Raw genomic sequence first — 23,656 nt, 5'->3', positions numbered from 1 at the left:
CCAGAGAGGTGACATTCCACGTCCCTAACGCTAGCTTCTGTAGCCGGGGATCAGATCGCCAAGACCCCCGCCCTGGACGACTGCCCGATCCACATTGCACCGGCCTCATATGATCCCTCCTGCGGGTGGTGGGCCTACGGGAGGGCGGGCCCACGTCATCCTTTCGGGCTCTGCCCGGCCGGGGCCCGTGGGCAAAGCCCCGGCCACCAGGCGCTCGCACTCGAGCCCTAACCCCGGGCCTGGCTCCAAGGTGGGGCCCCGGTAGCGCCAATCCGGGCGACGTGAACTGCCTTTGTTGTTTAATGTACATATATGGCTATTGAACCGCTCTTAGTCGGACCCGTCACCTGGGACCTGTTTGCCTTGGGAGACCCTACCAGGGACATTAAGCCCCCGACAACATAGCTCCCAGGATCATTCGGGTACTCAAACCCCTCCACCACGTTAAGGTGGCGGTTCATGGAGGAGAGGCTCTATATTTCTCTCTTTTTATACACATTTCTATCTTTCAGTTTCTGTCTATATCTTTACATCTTTCTATGCATATCTCTATTGCTCTATCACTGTAGATTCATCTAATTTATTTTCATTTCTAGTCTTTTATTTTGGTGGAGTGCAGAGCCTAAATGCTGATTAATTAGAACATGAATGTGTTTGCTGAGCTCACAGTGATAGAGTGAGTTCACAACACAAAGAAAAGCTGGTCCTGGTTCTGAAGCTGCTGATGCCTGCAGAGGCAGCGTGTTGAGTCGCTCTGACGCGTCGCTCACTCTTGTCTCTGCTGCTGGTTTGCAGGCGTTGGCCAGCATGAGTCTGCACACACAGCCCATCCTCAACCTGGAGAAGTTCCAGGAAGGTCAGGAGCTGCCTCTGCTCCCACCTGGACGTGATAAAGCGTCTCCGTCCTCCACCGAGTTCAACCCCCTGATCTACGGCAACGATGTGGACTCAGTGGACGTGGCCACCAGGTACGTCTCTAGTGTGGTTTTTAACTTTATTTAAAACCATTGCTTAACACTGAGAAACATTTCTTCATACTGAACAAACTCATCACATGAAAACATGTCTTTAGTCTTTATAGCAGACATGGGAACCTGGTGGCTCTCAGGGTTAACACACAAAAAATGCTCCAAAAACACACAATATTACAAAAAAATACACAACATCTGTCCATTTTCTGATTAATCTTGATTGTCTGCAATATTTACATTTGCATTTTTTTCTCCTATTTGTGACTGCGTTGTAGTGATTTGTCTACATAAATGTTGATATTTGTAATAATTCACAATGTAGAGGATTCATACTAACAGAATTTTATCTGACAATATGTATGATATTCAAGTAAAATTTGAAAAATAAATCAATACCGAATCAAATTGTGATTAATAGATTCAAAACCCTAATAATGGAAGTTGAATGGATTCAGTAAACTGGCCGTGATACCCGGTTCTAATCTCGCTCCACGTTGTGTTTTCCAGGGTGGCCATGGTGCGGTTCTTCAACTCCCCCAACGTCCTGCAGGGCTTCCAGATGCACACTCGCACCCTGCGGCTCTTCCCCCGGCCCGTTGTTGCCTTCCAGTCTTCCTCCTTCCTGGCGTCTCGGCCGCGGCGTTCGTCCTTCGCTGAGAAACTCTCTCACACACAGGCTGTGGAGTTCTACGGGGAGTGGGCTCTGAACCCCACCAACCTCGCCTTTCAGAGGATACACAACAGTAAGACTCATAGTGACAGTGAAGCCACGCCCCCTCAGTGACTAATCCTGCTTTTGAGTAGTGACTAGATGGCTAAAGGAAAAAAACTAAAAAATATTTATTAAACGGCACCTAAATTTACTACTAGAAAACTAGAAAAACTATTTACAATGACAACAAAGACACAAAAGAACCAAAAAGAGATAAAGAAAGAAAAACACCCAACAGCATAACTCATGCCATTGGATATTGACTAGTTTGTAGACAAAAATACCAAAAAAAAACAAAGACTACAAAATTACAAAAGAAATGATTTTAAAAATGAGTCAAAATGGCAACAAAAGGACACAAAACAACAACATAAACCCAAAAAACAGCAACTATGCAACATTAAAGAATAGCAAATAATATGAACAAAATTAGTTTACCAAGAAACGGTACAAAAACCATTTAAAAAGACACAAAATGGCAACATCCAATCATAAACCAACAACAAAAACATGTAAAAAAATACTGAAATTGGATGTAAGAGCAGAGATGGACAGTAAAGTGTTTAAAGTGTTAACACTGGACTCATTCACTGTGAAAACATGAGGGAAAGTCATGTTTAACATCAACTGGTGAGCATGTTAGCCTATGATTGAATTATTATTATTATCATTGTTATACTTTTTTTGGTCCTTTTTTTTCCTTTTTTCCAAAAAAACCCAAAACTTTATTATTACTGTTTTAAAACATGTTTTATGTTATTTTTATGAGTTTTGAAGAACAATCACGAATTGGACCTTTTTCCCCAAAGTTAAGTTTTTTTTTTTTTTACCCATTATGTTGAAATGAGATTTTTTTATGTTTGATTCTTCAAAGAGGGGGTGCAACAGAAAAAGTTTGGTAACCACTGAATTACACATTATATATTTGAATATCTAATTAAATATGTCAATAAGTAAGTGTTTCCAGTATTAGATGCATGTGTGTAGGTTACATGTGAGTCATGTGAGTGTTTTTTGGCGGCGGTGTTGCAGACGTGTTCGACCCCTCGCTGATTGGTGACAAACCAAAGTGGTACGCCCACCAGCTCCAGCCTGTGGTCTACAGGGTGTACGACGGCAGTTCTCAGCTGGTGGAGGCCATGGCCGGACCCCTGGAGGACGAAGGCAACGAGTCGGACGCTACAGACAGGTAGAGGGGACCGTTCCTCTCTCCTCTCTTTATATGTGGGGTGGATCCATTCTAAGTTAATGCGCACCAGTCCGTGGAACGCGTAATTAAACCCCGCACGTCTGCCACTACATCTACATTTCCCATAGACTTAGAATGGCTACACGGTCATAATGCACAAGTCACGTCTGCATGTGTGTTTGATGTGCCTTAACACACTAACGCATTAACACATTTATAGACGCCACACCTATGCCACACTTCAAAAATGGTAAAAATGGTAAATGGACTTGATTTATATAGCGCTTTATAACCTTTATAACCCTTTATAACTGAAGCAGTCCCAAAGCGCTTTTACACATCAGCTCATTCACCCAGTCACTCTCACATTCACACACCAGTGGGACAGGACTGCCATGCAAGGCGCTAGTCAACCACTGGGAGCAACTTAGGGTTCAGTGTCTTGCCCAAGGACACTTCGACACAGTCAGGTACTGGGATCGAACCCCCAACCTCTCGATCAGAAGACAACCCTCTACCACCTGAGCCACGGTCGCCCTCTTTAAAGTGTATGCACACATGCGCCACACCTGGATGACACCTAACAAAAATAAATATATCAGTCACACATAGAAGCAGGTGTGGCGTGAGTGGAGCTACAGTGGTCAGGTACGCGTCACTATTGATCACCGTCTGCGTGACATGTAAACACTATACGCGCGCGCAGATCTGTAAGCTTGTGTGAGTGTTGAGTATGGGGGGTGGATCCATAGAATAGAATGGATCCACCCCCCCATACTCAACATGTTTAGAAACATATCACACAGACGGGTGCTCCATAGTGAAGCGTGCCTGACCACTGTAGCTTGAATCACGCCACACCTGCCACTACACCTGACTACTTTAATTAGGTAAGTTTAGTGCAAGTTTGGCAGGCAGGTACACGTGCATGGACTGGTGCACATGCATTTAGAATGGATCACCCCTCATATCCTTATACCTAAGGTGGTTCTAAATGCCTCAGCCTGTGTGTTTGTCTCCAGTGGCAGTGACAGTGAGGCGTACGATGACTCCAGCTCCTCCTACTCGTCTCTAGGAGATCTGGTCAGTGAGATGATCCAAGGAGACATCCACGGAGACACGCCCAGTATGTCGTCTGTACTTCACTTTCATTATTTGAATTGACTTCTGTGAGTCATAATTTGTGTTTATTTTGGGTGCTGCGCTGCATGTGGCCTGAGTAAAGATCGTCAGTGACCTTGTGTGACCTTGGGTTGCCAGGTTTGGACCCTCCCACCCATGCAGCTCTGGGCGACGCCAGCGAGGTGGAGTTCCAGGACTTCAGGGAGAGTTCTAGTGGTTCTACAGAACCTGACAAACAGCCGCTCCGCTCCAGCTCCAGCACCACGGCCAGTTCCAGCCCCAGCACCATCATCCAAGGAGTGAACCATGTACGACGCTGCCTCTGCCCTTTAGCAGGACTAATTATACCATGATATATCAATAACACAGGAAGAAAAACTATATTAAATACATCTTAAGTATGTATTTTATTTAAACTTCTTTGATGATGAAATTAACTTAATAAAAAATGTAACTATGTAATTATTATGATTGATTAAATGTTATATGTCATTTTTTTGTAATATAATAAAACAAATAATTATTGTTATAATTATATATATATATATATTTTTTTTTTTAATTAAAAAATCATTAAATATATAGTTTAAAATAAATAAATTATATCCATAACTAATTAAAGTTATTTTTTCTCCTAAAATCTATTACAACAACCCTTAAAGACAAATTATTGAGTTTGTTTGAATGTTTTACACTAACATGTTGTCCTCACAGGAACACGGAGACGCTGCTGAAATGGAGGCGTCGCCGAGCGCCGCCCTCCAGAACCCAGCCCTGGGAGCCCCTCCTTTCCTCAGGCCTCCAGCTGACGGCGCCCTGTCTGACTCGACCAATAAGAAGCAAGAGTACGACAACCCGTACTTTGAGCCTCAGTACGGCTTCCCCTCAGAAGACGACCCCGACGCTGAGGAGCAGGTGGAGTCGTACACACCTCGATTCAACCAGAATCTCAACGGGAACAAGTAAGAACTCTCTCTCACACACACACACGTACGTCAGTGTGTGTTCACAGGCAGCAGACACTAACCTCTGTTATGTTCCAGAGCGCCGCGGCCGCTACGTCCCAGCAGTCTGAGGCTACCAGGAGAATCTGACGGAGAAGGAGACTCACACAACAGCTCTCCTAACTCCACCATCTCCAACAGCAGCAACGACGGCTTCGGAGGATTAATGTCGTTTGCAAGTGAGAAACGTTTCATCATCATTATTATCATGTGACAGAGTTACTGAACCCTATCAGCTTAGTTTAGCTTAGCTTAAATGGGTTTAGCTTAGCTTATAGTGATTGCATTAGCTTAATTTATCTTATCCTCATTAACCTTAGTTTATTTCATCTTAGCTTATCATAATTTAGCTTATCTTGGCTTATTGTATTTTATTCCAGTTCATCTAAGCTTAGCCAATTTTATCCTCACTCATATTAGCTTAGATTAATTTAGCCTTATCTTGTCGTAACATATTTAATTTTCTTATTTTAGTTTGATTGACCTTATTTTATCCTAAATTAGCTTATACTAGCTTAGCTATTTTAGCTTACTGTACCCTTTTCTGACTTATCTCAGCTACACTTATCTTAGCCTAATCCACCTTATTTTAACCTGATTTATCTTATCTTATCCTAACTTATTTTATTTTATCTTATCCTATCCTAACTTATCTTATTTGATCTTAGCTTAGCTTAATTTATCTTACCCTTTTCTAACTTTTCTCATCTTAACTTAGCCTATTTGATCTTATTTTAACCAATTTTATCTTATATTATCCTAACCTCGCTTATCTTAGTTTATCTTATTTTATCCTACTTTATCTTAGCTCTTTTTAGTTTATCCTAGCTTACCTATCTTATCTTCAATTTGCATATCATTGTTAATCTGACCTTATCCTAACTTATCTTAGTTTGTTAGTCTAGCAAGATACATCTTATAACATCTTAGCTTAATTTAACTTAACTCCTATTCTAATTTATTTTAGCTTCACTTATCTTAGTCTAATTCTCTTCATTTTAACCTAATTTATCTTATCTTATCCTAGCTTAGCTTATCTTAGTTTGTCTTATTTTATCAGAACTTTTCTTGGGTTTTCCTAACTCATATTAGCTTATCTTATCTTAATTTACATTATCTTATCTTATCATAACTTATCTTGTCTTAGTTTATCTTAATTTAACTTCCCCTTATTTTAGCTCATCATAGCTTAGTTGTTCTTTTTTTACTTATCTTACATTATCCTGTGATTTGGGTAAATGTCACATTCTGTTTCAGGTAATCTTTATAAGAACCATGGCACCAGCTTCAGTCTGTCTAACCTGGCCCTCCCCAACAAGGCAGCGAGGGAGAAATCCACTCCGTTCCCCAGTCTCAAAGGTAAGAGTTAAAACGTGGGAAAACGGTAGCTCTGTCTGATTTTTGTTCTTCGTAAAGAGGTTGAACATTGTGATGAGGAGTGTGTAGAGAGGATGAGATGTGTCAGTGTTTCTGTTTCTTTGATCATTGTGTGTGTTCTGTGTTTGTGGCTCAGACGACCCCGACAGCCCGGGTACGTTACGTGTTTGAGACGCTCTCATGTGCTCGTCCCTGTGTGTGTGTGACTGACTGTCCACTCACACAATCCCAGCCCAAGCTTTAGAAACGTTATTTATCCAGAACAAAACATCTCTAGTGTGTGTGTGTGTGTGCGTGTGCGTGCGTGCGTGCGTGTTTTCCCTTCTGTTGGTGTGAAAATAGTACATACAGTTGGTTAAACACTGTGTGTATCCTCGCTGCTGTGTTGTGTGTGTAGCATATTAATAGTTGTTGTTGTTGTGTTTGTGTGTCTGTGCTTAACACTGTGTTGTGTGTTTGTGTGTGTGAAGGTGCTCGGGCTCCTCGTGCTCTGGTGGATCAGAAGTCGTCGGTGATCAAACACAGTCCCACAGTGAAGAGGGAGTCACCGTCTCCTCAGGGACGCGTCAACAACACCAGGTGAGCCTTCATTCATTTTTTCATTCATTCCACAGTACCTGAAGGTGGTTGAACACAGACATGAACATTGAAGAACAGTCATGTGGATTTTTGGGGTCCATCCATAAAGTCAGCAACATGATGGTCTATTGTTCTATGAATCTGTGATAACCACATTTATTTATTCATCTGAATAATATCCACTGTTATCCAGGAAGTTAACTATTATTTGGGCCACAGTATACATCATGAATAGTCATCTTGAAAATGTAAATCCTTGTTTTAATCAGAAATAAAATGGGTTAAAAGTGACCAAAAATGGTGGAAAAGGTGGTGAAATGGAATTTTAAAAACCACAGAAATGGGTTAAAAGTTGAAAATTAGAGTGGGTAAAGTGTTCTAAGCGACAATATTGGAACAATTAGTTTAAACTGGCAAATAACAGGCATGATAAATGGTGAATGTGGTTAAATTGGCCAAAATAATCATCAAATATGGTGAAAAGAGGTTAAAATAAAGTGACAATAATGGGTCAACATATGTGACATTAGGTGGGTAAAGTGGGGGAAAGGGTGGATTATAAGTGCTGAAAATGTCTGCAGAAATGGGAGTAATGTAGCAAAATGCATTAAAGCAGCTAAACTATGGCAAGAAAAAGTGATGAACATAAATTTAAATATGGAAAGTTTGGTGTAGTTGCAGAAAAAGGGAAAAAATAAAATGGGATCAAATTATTTAAAAAAAAAAAAGTGATAAAAAGGGTTGAAAGTGTCAATATTGGAACAATTAGTTTAAACTGGCAAATAATGGACATGACAAATTGTGAATGTGGGTAAATTGGCAAAAATAAGCATGAAATATGTTCAAAAGAGGTTAAAAGTGACAATAATTGGTCAAAATAAGTGGCATTAGGTGGAAAAGTGGTGGAAAGGGTTTATAAGTGCTAAACATGTCTTGAAAGTGGAAAAAATGTGCAGAAAAGGTATTGAAATGTGATGGAGAAGTGGCAGAGATGGGAGTAATGTAGCAGAAATATGGCAAGAAAAAGTGATGAAAATACGTTCAAATATGGCAACTTTGGTGTAGTTGCAGAAAATGGTCAAAATAGCAAAAATGGGCTCAAATTGTTAAATATTATTGGTTTTTTAAGGCACCTGGCAACCCCCTCCTCTTTAGGGATGGTTTAAGCATACTAGTCAATCCTCATTGGCAGCAGTCTGAGGGGGCGGGGTTTCACTGAGGATGTTCTCCTCCTCTCCTCCTGTCAGTGAGAACCAGCAGTTCCTGAAGGAGGTGGTCCAGTCGGTGCTGGAGGGTCAGGGCGTCGGATGGCTCAACATGAAGAAAGTTCGCCGCCTGCTGGAGAACGAGCAGCTCCGCGTGTTCGTGCTGAGCAAACTGAACCGCGCCGTGCAGCTGGAGGAAGATTCCAGACAGGAGGTGATCCGAGACGTGGTGAGAGCGTTTTCCATCAAAAGTCCTATTATTTCCACACGTCTGTCTGACACATTTATTAGTTCAAAAATGAAATAAAGCCCAAATAAATACATACACACAATCTATAGTCATTTCTATACACACGTGTGTACCGGTATGCCCCTCCCACCACAGACCCTTCCTGTCTGTTCACTGTAAATATGATTGTTTTATTTATTCCACCAAAAAATGTTTGTGCACCTGCAATAATACACTTTCTGATTCTGATACGAACAAAACAAACAATTTAAGGTGTACACATACGGAATCCCTGTATGTAGGAAATAAAATTAAAAAAGTATATATATATTTTTTTTAATAAAAAAAAGATCAATTAACATGTTGAAAATAAATAAATGATAATAACAAACTCTGCTACAACAACAATAACCATAATGACAATAACAAACACACTCAAAACATAATTAACACTAATAACAACAATGAATATAGTGAATATCAATTGGAACAAATGATGGACACACACACATAATAGATGAATAATTACACTGCTGTTTTCAGTAGTTTTTTTAAAGTGCCTGTTAGTGTTTAGTGTGTAGTTATGGCAGTGTTTTTCAACCTTGGGGTCGGGACCCCATGTGGGGTTGCCTGAAATTTTCAGAAGAATTAGAATAGATTTTTTAAATGTTTTCATTATTATTCTTTTCTTTCTTTTTTTTTTTTAATTAATACAAGGCACAATCTTAGGAGATGATATGTTTGACTCATAAAGGCTTAAATATCCTGTGATGTGTGAACAGGAGGTGAGCAGGAAGGTGTACAAAGGCATGCTGGATATCTTGAAGTGCACGGTGTCCAGTCTGGAACACTCATACACCAACGCTGGCCTGGGAGGGATGGCCTCTGTGTTCAGTCTGCTGGAAATCGCCCGCACACATTACCAAACCAAAGGTAGGATGAGTGGATGGATGCTGGAGCTTCACATCCAGCGGTTGGTTGGTCGGTCAGGCAGCCTGTGCTACTAACACTGGTCTGTGCATTGTGTTAATCTGAGGCTTGGTGCTGCATGTTGGACGCTGACTGACATTAACTGTGATCTTCTCAATGCTTCCCTACGGTGGCTCGTTTGTGCCACAATTCTGCACCGGCAAAAGCTAACTCCGCTCAATCGCTTTGATCCTCTCCCTCTACATCTGTCAGCAGCTGGAGATCAAACATGGTAGAATTTTACTTTATTTAAGTCGGAATGGATTCATTTAGTTATTTTTTTGCTGCTTTGTTAAAGGGATCCTAAATTGTTTTTATAAATGTGTCGTAAAACCTTTGAAATGTCATTATTAGAAGGTCTATGTCTAACAAAACACATTATTTGATATATGGGAATATATATGGGAACCACTGCTCTAAATAATCAGGAAAAGTAAAAAATGTCACTGTAAAATTCTTTTGTTTATGGAAAAAAAGATAAAAACAGTTGTGACCAGAAATAATATGTGACTGTAGGGGGCGACAGTTTCAACTCTGAGGTGTGGCAGGAGACAATGAAGCAGAGAAGAAGAGCTCTCCTAAGGGATCTTTACTCTCCCTTAAACAGTGCGCTGACACGCTCTGGTGGCTGAAGTTAGCAAGTAATCACAGACTGTTGAAGACAACAAACCCTGAAGATAGAAGGACTTTTTGTGAGTCCTTAATCAGTCTGTGAGTTACTCTCAATTTACAGGCAGTGGGGCCATCTGACGTCCCATTTTAAAAGGTAATAAACTGAATATGGTGCCTAATAATGTTTTGTTAGACATAGATCTACTGATAAGGACATATAGAAGATTTTAGGCCACAATTGTAAAAACAAATGATGTAAAGAGAGAGAATGTGAGCACGTGTCCAGAGTTTGTCTTTGCCGGTGCAGAACTGTGGCACAAACGTGACGCCGTACTTCCCAGCTTCAGCCGTTAACCACCTCTGTCTTTGGCTACCGAATGTGTCCGTGACCCCCGTCAGACCCAGAAAAACGCAAGCGAAGCCCCACAGGCAGCGCTGGCAGCCCGGGGAGCAAAGAGACCACACGTCCGGCCACCCTCCTCAACGTGCCCCGCCTCCAGCTGCCCCACCACCTGGCCACGGGCAAGGGAGCGCGCCACTTTGACAGCCGCAGTCTGAACGAGGAGAACTTTATAGCCTCCATTGGTGTGTACGCCACCCCTCCCCCCCACCCCACCCCCCAGCCCGGCTGCATGTGCCCTGTGAAAGCCTCGCCCTGCCCCCTCTTACAACCAGGGTCTCAAACTAGCACTGTCTCTGGGCCTAAACCAAAACTGGGTTAGTATAAAGATATATACAGAAATAAATATAATAATGTATAACTAAAAAAATGTCACTACATTTTAAAAAGTAAAAAAGATAAATATGTTAGGGTTTCAATTATTCAGACAACTTTTTTCAGGAAATGTTGCTCTGAAATTTAATTTGATCTCCTGACATGTTAAACTCGTAGGGATACATCAAAGGAATCAGTAGATGCCTCTGAGGAAGACTGACAGTTGGAAGTGGAAACAGGAGATCAAAGTAAAATTCACTGAAAAAAGTTGTCTGAATAAATGAAACCTTAACATATTATTTAAAAAAAAAAAAGAAGACAAAATGAACTTGGAATTACCTGGAATTAAAAAAAGATAAAATGCATACCTTTTTTTTAATTTAAAATGTGTATATTTTATTAAATATACATATTATTAAAAGTAGTAATAATATGTTTTTGTAATTATATTTATTTTTTATTTTTTTCATTTTTAGAAAAATATAAATAAAATAAATATTTATAATACCAGTTGTATTTTTAAGTATTTTTAGGTTTTTTTTTTGTTTTGTTTTTTAGTTAAAAAAAAAATGTTTTTTTTTTTTAAAGTATTTTTAAATGCAAGCCTAAAAATGGGTAAGGGGAGGCCCTAAAGTGGCCCACGGACCAACAGTTTGAGACCCCTGCTTTAAGTCATAAACCGGTTCCAAGCAGTTTGATCCCTGCATGTTCTTCCACACACTTTATCTCAGCGTAGGTGTTTGAATCCCATTAGAAACCTTGGGTTATGGTTCCTGGTGTGTAGATAAAGTGTGTGGAATACCTCCCTCTGTGTGTGTGTGTGTGTGTGTGTGTGTGTGTGTGTGTGTGTGTGTGTGTGTGTGTGTGTGTGTGTGTGTGTGTGTCTGTGAATGAACGCACGTCTCTGTTTGGTGTCACTCTGCAGTAGCGGACTAAATAACAAATAAACGCTCAGTGAAAGTCGGCGCCGTTGCTCGTCCGTGCTTTTTTTTTTACTGCAGAAAACAGGAAACAGAAAAGCAGCGTCTTCTTCTTCTTCCCCCAGCATGAGGTGGACGCCCCCCACCCCCCACCCCCGACTCCTCTGTAAACAGTCCCAGGACACACGCACACACACCTGAATGCTTCACTGCTGTGGTCCTGGGTGTGTTTACGAGGACTCTAATAATCTCACCTTCACCGTTAGAAGCTGCACCTTCAATTCTACTGAATGCTGTGAAACTCGTCCATCGCTGCTTCTGCTAACGCTGCCCTCCACACGCCATCCCACGCTCCTCCTCCTCCTCCTCTACGCAGTTACATCCATGCCACAACCTCTGAGCCAGCTGCTATGCTAACAGCTAACCGTTTACTGTTGTTACATAAACGTTTAAACATTTCTTTGTAAATCTAACTTCTGTGTTAATAACGTCTACCTCAGTGTTTTTCAACCTTGGGGTCGCCCGCTCGCATATTGGGTCGCCTGGAATTCCAATGAGGTCGCCTGAAATGTCTAGTAAATTATAAAAAAAAAAGATTTAATGTATACTTTTTTTAGTTAAAATATCATACAATCTCAAAGAACTGTATTCCATATATACTTTCACTAGTTCAAATATAAATCTAGTTTGAAAATAATTATGTATGAAAAATAACAATAAAATATATATATTTTTTGATTTTTTTTAGATTATTATTTTTCAAATTAAAAGACCACACACAATCTCAAACAACTGTATGCTGTACTTTCAATTACTCATATATACTGTAAATCTAGCTTGAAAAAATAATGTATAAAAATTAAATAAATAAGATTGTGTGTGGTGTTGTTTTTAAAATTATTTAAGCTCTTTGAGCACTTCCTGCATCTATTTCTGTGATATTATGTATATTTATTGTGCAAAATAAATAAATAAATACTATTTAAAATAACAAAAAAGTTTTTGTATTTATTTAAAAATATAATTTGAATCTGTTTTTATTTTAATTGTATTATTTGTAGACATTTCAAGCAGCCCCAATTTCATTTCCAGGCGACTCCACGTGGGGTCACGACCCCAAGGTTGCAGAACCCTGGTGTAGCCGCTCGCTCAGAGTTGTGGCACAGATGTACCTCCGTACCCCTCCGTCTCTGAGCGTCACTGCTCTGGCTGGCCACGCAGTAATCAACCTGTGGTTCTCCAGGACTTGGTGCTGGAGCCGCGGGTGTGTTGTAATGTTTCCTGAGCAGCTGCGGCACCATGTGACTTCTATTACCCAATGAGAAAGAAGCTGGGCTGCATGCAAACAGTACAAACACCCCCCCCCCCCCCCCCCCCCCCCCCCTCCATTGCTCAGTTTGTTTTTAATTTTGATGCACATCCTCCATATTTCCAACCAGCTCTCTGACTCTCTCTGTCTTTCTCTCCTTGCTTGCAATGCATCTTGGGTAGAATTGTGGAGCAAGCACCAGGATAAGCAAAAAGCTTTGGAAAAACCACAGAGTAAGAGACTTTTCACACACTAGAGAAATATTTCCTGGCTCAAAGGAGACAAAGGACAGCTTCAGTGATGATGCATGCATTAAATAAAAAACTTAATAAACTTAAAAATAGGATTTTACAGCTAGTTTTTTTCTTATTTAGTTATTAACAGCAGAGGTTCTTCACCACCTGAAACTGGGCCAAGGTTCAGTTTTTATAGGTTATTGAACTTTTTATGAGGATTAGGAATGAAATCCTTCATTCAAACAATAGTCATAATTGTTAGTCAGTGTACTTTTTATCTCATCATGACTTTTTCTCTTAATCATCACTTTAACTTAATCATGATTTTTTAATCTCAATCTTGACTTATTATCTCACAATTATGACTCATCTCAGAAACATTCATTTTTAATCTAAGAATTATGACTCATCTCAGAATCATGACTTTTTAATCTCTTCATGATTTTTTTAATTTCACAATCATGATTTTTTTTTCCTCATAATTGACTTTTTATCTCTTAATTATTACTTTTTTTTAAATCTCTTAATCGTGACTTTTTTAACCTCAATTTACTTTTTTTAAATCTCTTAATCATGACTTTTTATCTAGAATTGACTTTTTTTCATCACATAATCATTACTTTTTTAAAATCTCATAATCATGATTTTTTAACCTCATAATTGACTTTTTATCCCACAATCATGACTTTTGATCTCAGAATTATGACTTTTTAATCTATAATTATGATTTTTTTTTTTATCTCAATCATTACTTTTATCTCACAATCCTGATTTTTTTAACCTCATAATTTACTTTTTATCTCTTAATCATGTCTTTTGATCTCAGAATACTGATTTTTTTTTTTTTTTTTTATTCCATAATCATGACTTTTTATCTCTTAGCATGATTTTTTTCTTAAAAATAGGATGGAAACGTCATTACAGCTCGTTTTTTTATCCAATCATTTACGGCAGAGGTTCTTCAGGACCTGAAACTGTAGATTTTTCAGCTTTTTATGGGCATTATGAATAAATATCTTCACTTTAACAATAGGGTCAGAATCGTGTGTGAGTGTACTGGTTAAACTGGGGACCATGGTATCTGGTGACAGACGTCTGACTTTAGGACAAATGATTAAACAAAAGTGTGTAAATATGATTGTGTTTCACTCGTTATTCACTGGGACAACTGGTCCTCTCTTTAAAACGTTTTCCTAAAACTGTTGTTGTTTGTGTCAGAGCTATGATGTGTTCAAGGACAGGAAAACAACTTTTACCATTAAACATGTACAGTACGTCTGACACTTTTTTCCTGCTGATGCTTTTGGTCGTTGACAGGAAAAAAAAAGTGAGTCAATGAAATGTCCTCCTTTCCTTCAACACCCAGTGTTTTCTGTGCACTGGATGTTTCACTCTAACACTCTAACGTCCTCTCAGGTTGATTCTCCAGCTCAGTATAACACAAACGTCTCCTTCCTATCCGTCCGTCTGCATGTCTGTCTGCTACTGCTGGTCTCTTCTTTATTATTGTGTAACTTTGGTCACATTATTCACAGCTTTGACTGATGAGTAACGTTTCACTGTTTCTCCCCCTGATTCTTTCTCTGCCTGACCTTTGACCTCTGAGCCTGAGTCAGTTTCTACCCCTGGAAGGAGGGAAATATCCCCCCCAGCAAGTCAGAATGATCAGATACAAAGTCTTTAGTTTGAGATTTTAAAGTTTAGGACTTTTTTTTTAATCTTATAATCATGACTTTTTATCTCAGAAAAATGACTTTTTATCTCAATCAGGACTTTAAATTTCAGTATTATGACTTTTTATTTCATGAACTCTCCCGTAATCTCTCAGAATTGACTTTTTATCTCATTATCATGGCTTTATGTCAGAATTATAACATTTTATCTCATCATGGCTTTTTATCACAATTATAACTTCTTATATCATTATCATGGCTTTTTATCTCATAATTATAACTTTTTATCTCATATCATGACTTTGTCAGAAATATAACATTTTACCTCATTATCATGGCTTTTTATCTCATAATTATAACTTTTTGTCTCATTATCATAGCTTTTTTTTGCTCAAAATTACAACTTTGTCTCATAATCATGACTTTTTATCTGATGATCTTTTGTCTCAGAATTGACTTTCATCTCATTTTTATAACTTTATGTCAGAATGATAACTTTTTATCTCATTATCATGACTGTTAATCTCAGAATTATGGATTTTTATCTCTTTTTGTTATTATCATGACTTTTTTATGACTTTGTCAGAATTATACATTTTTATCTCAATCATGGCTTTTTATCTCAGAATTATGACTTTTTATTTCAAAATCATGACTTTTTTCTCGTAATCATTTTTATTTCATAAATATGGCTTTTTATCTCACAATTATGACTTTTTATCCTAGGATTTATGACTTTTTATCTCATGACCTTTTATCTCAGAATTGACTTATCTCATTATCATGACTGTCAGAATTATAACTTTTCATCTCATAATAATGGCTTTTTTATCTTATAATCATTACTTTTTATCTCAGAATTATGTCTTATCTCAGGATTATTAATTTGATTTTATAATTTTGACTATTCATCTCATGTTTTTTGTATCTCCTAATAATGACTTAATTCATAATGATTTTTTATCTCATAATTCTGACATTTTATCTCATAATTCTGACTTTTTATCTCATAATTCTGATGTTTTATCTCATAATTCTGACTTGTCACTGGGGATTTATTTTTCTCCAGTGGCACAAACAGGCTTCCGTAGTTGCTGATATTTACTGTATCATTTTTAAATCGTCACAGACCTTCTGGTCTCTGTAGCTCAGACTTTGTGTTTGTAGAGTTTCTTTGTTTCCTCACACAGATGTTGCTTGTCTTTAAGTGGAATGGATAGACTTACAGTGTGGTGGAGGTAAGACGTGACTTCCTCCTGCTCCTAAAAATCCACTGACGCTGGTGTCTGTCGTGCAGGATCTGATGGAAGCAAACAGCAGCATCAGCATCAACGCCCCCTGGTGACTGATGCGGAGGAGAAGAAGTCTCAGATCAGCGCCGACAGCGGCCTCAGCGTCACATCTGGATCTCAGGTTTGTGTTTAGAAGGAGTAAGACACTGGCAACGTCTAAGCAATAAGTGGCAGATATCGATCCAGGCAGGAACTTTACTTTACATTTCCTTGGTTTTTTGACCGATTTTGGTTTCAAGAATTAGGTACATTTTGTGGAATAATTTGAGGAAAATTGCAGGGTTTTGGAAAGATTTAGTTTTCTTTTGAGAATTTGTGATTAAGAAAACACTGCCATCATGTGATATAAGCGTTGGAAAACTGTGAGCCCTGCAATTGGCAGTTTACACAATGATTCATGTTCTTTTTAGTCATTTCCACATTCTCCTGTGGGCCAAATTGGACGCTCTAAAGGGCCAGATTTGGCCCCCGGGCCTTGAGTTTGACACATATTTTAAATGATCATCAAATTTATCTTTTTTTTTTTTTAAAAGGATTTTTTGGGCTCTAGTGGCCTTTATATGACAGTTGCTTGACAGGAAAGGGATCAGAGAGAGCAGGGAATGACATGCAGCAAAGGGTCCCAGGCCGGGAATCGAGCCTGGACCGGCTGCAGGTGAGGAGCTACAGCCTCCGTTCATGGGGCGGGCGCTCAACCCACTGAGCTAAACAACACCCCCATCAAATTTATCTTAATATTCAACAGTAAAAGGCAGGAGGGTTGGCTCTGAGGGGGTGGGGCTTTAATTGAGTATAAACGTCAACGAAGGTGTAATCCACGCTGCCTTTCCTGATGAAAACAAAGATCCAAAATAAATCGTGTCGCATGTTAAGTATCGAAATTTGAATGGAGCTCATTTGGAAATGTCTGATGTTCTTGTTTCTCTGTGACAGAAGAGCGACAGTGAGTCTGTGACGAGCTCCGAGCCCCCCGCCCTCACACGGAGCACCAGCCAGGACTCAGAGGCCAGCACAGTGGTAGGACACGACCGACTCAGACTGAAACACACACGAACGACATATTTTAATATTTAAACGCTGGGCTCGTAATCGGAGGGTTGCCGGTTCAAGCCTCACCTGGGCCATCACTGTGGGATGTTGAGCAAGTCCCTTTACCCCGAACTGCTCCCCAGGCGCTGCTAAATGGCTGCCCACTGCTCCTCAGGGATGGGTTAAATGCAGAGGACAAATTCCATTAATGTAATAACATTACATGGTCAATTTAGGGCGAAAGCCCCGATTTAATCTTTTTAATCTTAAGAACAAGGAGTCGGGAACAAGGAGGACTTTGGTCATAAAATACGCAGATAAACATCAAAAAACAATGAGAGCTTTAATTCCCCTTTACTTCAGAATAAAAAATTAAATCCTCTATTAATTGACCTTGTAAACACATAGTAATTCCGAATGAAAATTAAATCTGAATTTAGTGGCTGTTTATTCTCATTTTAATTCTGAATGGAATAATTCCTCAATCTTGCATTAGTTAATTCCACTCGTCCTGTTGCGATGATGCCTGGTGCTGGTGATGACATAATCCAAGATGGCCGCTTAAAAGCAAGGAAAATAAAAGTGTAAATAGTTCTTATGATGTGGTCTTTTATGTTGTAGCTGAAATAAAAAGGTTTGTTGTGTGTTTTTACCTATAGATGTGAATGTGTCATCAGAACCCTTCCCAACCCCAAACCTAAAGTGGAATTGAATAAAGGTGTATAAATGTGTTTTCCATGTAAACCTCAATTCAGAATGACTATTTCCATCTAAGCACGAAGTAGAACACTTTAATTTCTTATTATTTAATTCCAAATAATTCATTCTGAATTTAAAAAAAAAATCACGTAACCGTGGCCATTGGTCAAGAGTTTATTAAAATTAAAATACCATAAACCTAAATAAGACATACAGAAAACAGTGAACAAGCATTATCTTTATCTAAACCTAACAATAGAATAAATAATGCAGCTAAAAGTAAAAACAATGAATAATCGATTCAATCTCAGCTTTAGAAAAATTATGTGCAAAAAAATAAGAACTGTTATGTGAATTAAAAAATGACCCATAAAAATGTTAAATAATAATACATAAAAATAGAATAAAACAATCAAAATAGTCAATTAAATCAAAAATAAAAACAACAATAATACATGAAGAAAAAAATGTTTTTTGAAAAGACTTTTATCACTTGGTTGTTCTACGTGGTATTTTATGTCTTCTTTTATTTAATAATGTAACATATTAACTTTTATTATTATTATTTATTATTTTACAACTAAATTATATCCATGCGGGTCTTAATTAATGACACACTTTTGTCAATAACTAACGTGGGTGTGTGCGTGTCTATCTCTGGTCCTACTGGTCTCAGATCAGTGTTTGTAACGTAAACTGTGTGCGTGTGCGTGTGTAACTCTGGTCCTCTGCTGGTCTCAGATCAGTAACAGTTCAGGTGAAACTCTGGGTGCTGACAGTGACCTGAGCAGTACGGGTGGAGACGGACTGAGAGCTCCTCACCACCTCACCACGTCCAGAGGAACACTGTCAGACAGTGAGATAGAAACTAACCCAGCAACCAGCGCCGTCTTTGTGAGTCCTACTACTTTACTATGTTTTATTTTATGTTTTATTACAGTCAAGCCTGTATTTATAATCATATTACATTACATTTATGATATCTTTTCTTTATTTGTAAGTTATTTAATATTAACTGAATCATTTTTAAGCTGTTGTTTTTATTTATTTTTAAAATGTTTAGCTTTATCTTTATTGTAATTCATATTATTCAAGCCCATGTTATTTATCATTAATCTAATGATTTTAAGCTGTTATGTATCTATCGATCTATCACCATTTCTATCATATTCATCTTGTTTTCCTTCTCCTGCTCCCGTTACTTTTTCCAGGCCACAGTAGTAAATAAAAACATCGTTGTTGATCTGTCGTTACCTGGTTAAATAAAGGTTAAATCAAAATATGTGAAACATTTTACATGTATATTATTCACACCCTGTTATTTATTAGTGAGGATTTATAGCATTTAGTTATTCCCCTTTTTCATTTTACATCCATTTCATCACAGTAATGGCTGATAATCCTTTGATATTCTTCACCAGCCAATCAGGAGCAAGCAGAGGGAAATGCTCGCCTTTGATGTTTGTCACCATCAGTCACTAAGTTACAGTCACTAAGTTATAGTTACATTTATTTACATAGGTACAGTTACTTAGTTACATAATTACATAGTTATAGTTAGTTATTTACATAGGTGCAGTTACTTAGTTACTTAGGTACAGTTACATAATTAAAATTCCGGTTGTATGTCAGCAGAGGGAAATGCTGGCTTTTAATTGGTGAATGACGTTTTCTTTTCCTTTCTTTTATCAGCAGCTAAATCGGGGTGTGTTTCAGCTATACATCCTCACTTGCATTTTCTTCAGGAAATGTCAAATATTCTAGTTATTAATTATTTTTTTTCCTAAAGTTGTTTTTTTTTTTTTTTAATGGTTTATAACATATTATATCTTTATTCATATTATTTACTCACAGGTTCTTCATTGGTTATTGATTACTATTATTGAGTACTTTTTGTACTGTTTTAATAGATTAACATCATGAGTTAACCTCTAAGAAGGAAACTTCAAACTGAGCGATGATGATGATGATGATGATGATGATGATGATGATGATGCAGTGGGACTTTAAAGCCCTGTGTTTGTTTTTTCTCTCAGGGTAAAACTCACTCTTTAAAAGCTGGACTCAAAGATCCCAGTCAGAACGTCACTAAAGCAGCTCCTGCTGCTCCGCCCCTGGAGGACCTCAGCATGAGGATCTACCTGTGTGAAGGCCTGCTGGGTACGCACACACACACACACACACACACACACACACATTCACAGCTTAATGAGAAGAATCACAGGTAATAAAACCTTTTAATAGTAAGTTAATAATAATAACAATATTAATAATTATAATTCATTCAATAGAAAACCCTCTTCATTCTAGTTTAGAGACTCACTGTTTATTTTTATGTAACACTTTAGAATCTATATTTTCAGGTCTTTAAAGGAACCTGCAGTGAATTTGAATCAAACATCATGTATAATACTAGAGGTTTAGTCGGTTATTTTTCTCTAACACTGGCTCGTTGTGGACATACATTAGGCTCGTAGTAGTCAAAATCATTTTGTCAGATTTGATCAAATTTAGAAACTGTAAAGATCTATTATTAAAGCATAAATTATGTTTAAATGATCAAATCCATAATTAAAATATATAAAATATAAATGATAAAATATACTGTAAAAAATGTAAAAATGTCAATTTAAATCATACATTTTATAAATATCAATATTTAAATGATAAAATCATTATTACATACATTATATATGCTATAAACATACATTATATATGCTATATAATTAATAAAAATCCGTTATTAAAACAGTAGAAATTTTGATTTTAAGAATACATTTTTTTAATAAAGCATAGATTATATATATTATATGAATTATAAATTCTATTATTAAAACAAAGTATATATAATATATAAACGATCAAATCCATTATTAAAAGAGTAGAAATGTCGATTTTAATAATACATTATATTATTAAAATCCATTAATAAAACAAATTATATATGATCTAAAAATTATAAATAAAGAATTATATATAATATATAAATGATAAATTCTATTAATAAGATGTAAATTATACATTATATATAAATTATATTTAAATGATAAAATCAGTATTATAACATAAATGATATATGATATAAACATTTTTTATTAAAACATAAATTACATATGACATATAAATGATAAAACAGTAGAAATGGGGTTTTTTAAGGTGAGGTGTGTATCTTGCATTTCCTCCTCCTCTTCGTCCTCAGTGAAGATGATGTGCTGGTGCTTGGTGTGTGTGTGTGTCGTTCTGTTGGTCGCCTGTGTGCCTGTTAACCGCTTTTCCCTTGGGGCCTAACCCTCTGCGCTCTCACTGCTTCTCTGCCCTCGCTGCTTCTCGTGGGAAACGTTTGAAACTCCTGCAGGAAGAGATAAAAGCTCAGTGTGGGATCAGCTGGAGGACGCTGCAATGGAAACCTTTTCTTTAAGTAGGACTCACATCCTCACCATGTGTGTGCGTGTGTGTGCACGTGTGTTCTTTATTAACCTTTAACCATGTAAATGTGTTCACACGTTGATTGTTGAGTGTTTGTTGCTCTTCATAAAGCGAAGAATTCTGTTCAAACATTAAATATTTAATAATATATTTCAATTTAGAATCCAACTGTTATAAGTCACTTTATCATTATATTCACATGATTAATAACATTTATTACCAGTAGGGTCACAGTCACAATTTGAAGGTGTTTTTCTGTCATCTTCTCTATTTTTGTTTTCTTGTCGTGTGTGAGTTTTATTATTTTTATTTTTTTTTTTATTTCACTGTATGTGTTTTTGAAGTCCTTTGTGTATTTTTGCAATAATTGTGTGTGTTCGGGAGTCATATTGTATATTTATTTATTGTTGTGATTTTGTGGGTTTGTCATTGTAAGTGTCATTTTTTAAATATTTGTTAATTTGGAGTCATTTTGTGTGGTTTTGTCTGTTTCTGGTGTTAATTTGTGTATTGTTGTCATTATGTGTTTTTCTACCCATTTTCTGTATTAGTCGTTACATTTGTTTTGTAGGTATTTTGTGTATTTTGTGTGTTTGTTGTTGAGTGTATTTTTTTTAGTCATTTGCGTTTTTTTTGTTGTCATTTTGTGTCCAAGTAATTGGGGCAAAATACGCTATAAGTTGTTAAATTAATTTTAATTGATTTATTTTATTTTGTTAACACTGTCATTATTTAAATTTGAATTAATAAAAAAATATTTTTTTTGTTATATTATATAAGTTAATATTAATAATATTCACTTAATAATAAATGGTAAATGAAAATGATTGTTTATTTTATTACCAATTTTATCTATCTCTATCTCCATTTTTATTTGAATACATTTTGAACACAGACTGTCATCATGATCCAGTCTGATTGTAGTATTTCTATAGAGATGTATTAAAGCATCACGTACAGGTTGTCACTGTTTGTTACTGGTTTGTAGGTAAGGAGCGCTCCACGCTGTGGGACCAGCTCCAGTTCTGGGAGGACGCCTACTTAGACGCTGTGATGTTGGAGCGTGAAGGAATGGGGATGGACCAGGGACCGCAGGAGATGATCGAAAGGTTTAGTACACACGTTTCAAACTCAAGGCCCGGGGGCCAAATCTGGCCCACGGCGTAAAATAAAAATGACTGAGAAATCAAGAATTATTTTATAAATTACTAGATAATTGAGCTGGATATGTCAGTAGGGCTGCAAAGAGGTGTGAAATATCTGGCAAATTTCTAATGGAACTTAAGCTCTGGAATTTTGGTGATATGAAAAAAAAAAAAATCTAAACTTTGAATAGACATTATTTATTGAAATTAACCAAAAATCGGGAGCAGTTATATCCAAACTTAAATATTGACATCCATGCAACAATAATACACTTTAAAAAACACAACATTTCAACAGATTTATTTGGAAGTAGAACTTCACAATTATTTAAGTGGTGCTTCATTGGATTTGTCACTAATTCAATTAAATTACAGTATTTGCAGGAGTTTCCAGTTTTCCAATGTTTGTAGAACACCATGGAAGTCATTTTTATTCTTGAATTGTTGGAACAAATCTATTTATTTTTTTATTTCAAGATCCTGCTCAATTCTCAAATGATTTGACAAAATGTTCCCAAATTTAAACAATATTGTCACTACCTTTTACCTGTTGCTTGGATATTGTCAGTGCCTTTATATATATATATATATATATATATATATATATATATATATATATGTATATATTTTATATTTGAATTGAATTGAAATTTATCAGTGGTTCCCAAACTTTTAGTGCCCAAGGTACACCAAAGGACAAGTAAAAATGTGAAGTCACACCTATTGTGCAAAATAGCCTTTATTGTTATCACTCATATCATGTACAATATCTGTAAATGTGCATAGCTTTTTACTAATGCCAAATAAACAGTGACAAAGACAACTATATTATCCATGAATTTATGTATTTATTAACTAAATATTTCCAAAAAAATGTAGGTATAGAGTTTGCGACTGTATTATGAAATGAGTGCATACAAAGTAGTAAATTAAAAAAATCATTATTTTGTGTGTTTGCAAAAAATGAATAGTTGTCACAAAAATCCCACGGCATACCTGGACTTGTTTTATGGCACACTAGTGTGCCGCGGCACACCGTTTGGGACCCACTATATATATATACTTTAAAATACATGGTTTTATATCATTCACTAATGTTGAAATTGTTGGATTCCAAACCTCTGTGGTTAACACTAGTCGGTACGAGCCCTGACTGGGTTCAAAGTTCACCTTTGTCTTGCTCCCAAATATTCCGGAGAACTATTTTAAACTTATCATTATGTATAAATGATGAAATTATATA

The 23,656-nt window shown here is 37.0% G+C and overlaps 1 protein-coding gene across 13 annotated transcripts in view; it reads left to right on the top strand.

Annotated features, from left to right (window-relative positions):
• The window catches only part of madd (MAP-kinase activating death domain), a 67,200-nt gene that overhangs the window by 31,471 nt on the left and 12,073 nt on the right, over nucleotides 1-23,656 (top strand). For 6 of the 13 annotated variants that reach the window (XM_028442987.1, XM_028442984.1, XM_028442986.1 and 3 more), the window contains 19 exons: nucleotides 796-968; nucleotides 1,479-1,714; nucleotides 2,716-2,872; nucleotides 3,895-3,998; nucleotides 4,133-4,302; nucleotides 4,709-4,956; nucleotides 5,038-5,177; nucleotides 6,256-6,357; nucleotides 6,846-6,954; nucleotides 8,202-8,388; nucleotides 9,171-9,321; nucleotides 10,369-10,554; nucleotides 13,096-13,146; nucleotides 16,120-16,235; nucleotides 17,048-17,131; nucleotides 18,584-18,736; nucleotides 19,879-20,002; nucleotides 21,198-21,260; nucleotides 22,257-22,377. In XM_028442987.1, the coding sequence (XP_028298788.1) occupies nucleotides 796-968; nucleotides 1,479-1,714; nucleotides 2,716-2,872; nucleotides 3,895-3,998; nucleotides 4,133-4,302; nucleotides 4,709-4,956; nucleotides 5,038-5,177; nucleotides 6,256-6,357; nucleotides 6,846-6,954; nucleotides 8,202-8,388; nucleotides 9,171-9,321; nucleotides 10,369-10,554; nucleotides 13,096-13,146; nucleotides 16,120-16,235; nucleotides 17,048-17,131; nucleotides 18,584-18,736; nucleotides 19,879-20,002; nucleotides 21,198-21,260; nucleotides 22,257-22,377 (2,675 nt within the window). The remainder of the gene's footprint in view (nucleotides 1-795; nucleotides 969-1,478; nucleotides 1,715-2,715; nucleotides 2,873-3,894; nucleotides 3,999-4,132; nucleotides 4,303-4,708; nucleotides 4,957-5,037; nucleotides 5,178-6,255; nucleotides 6,358-6,845; nucleotides 6,955-8,201; nucleotides 8,389-9,170; nucleotides 9,322-10,368; nucleotides 10,555-13,095; nucleotides 13,147-16,119; nucleotides 16,236-17,047; nucleotides 17,132-18,583; nucleotides 18,737-19,878; nucleotides 20,003-21,197; nucleotides 21,261-22,256; nucleotides 22,378-23,656) is intronic. The other 7 variants (XM_028442988.1, XM_028442989.1, XM_028442962.1 and 4 more) reach the window with 5 other exon arrangements.

This window comes from Gouania willdenowi, chromosome 3 (assembly GCF_900634775.1).
Source record: "Gouania willdenowi chromosome 3, fGouWil2.1, whole genome shotgun sequence".
Taxonomy (NCBI): Eukaryota; Metazoa; Chordata; class Actinopteri; order Blenniiformes; family Gobiesocidae; genus Gouania; species Gouania willdenowi.
This window is presented reverse-complemented; position numbering and strand designations above follow the sequence as displayed.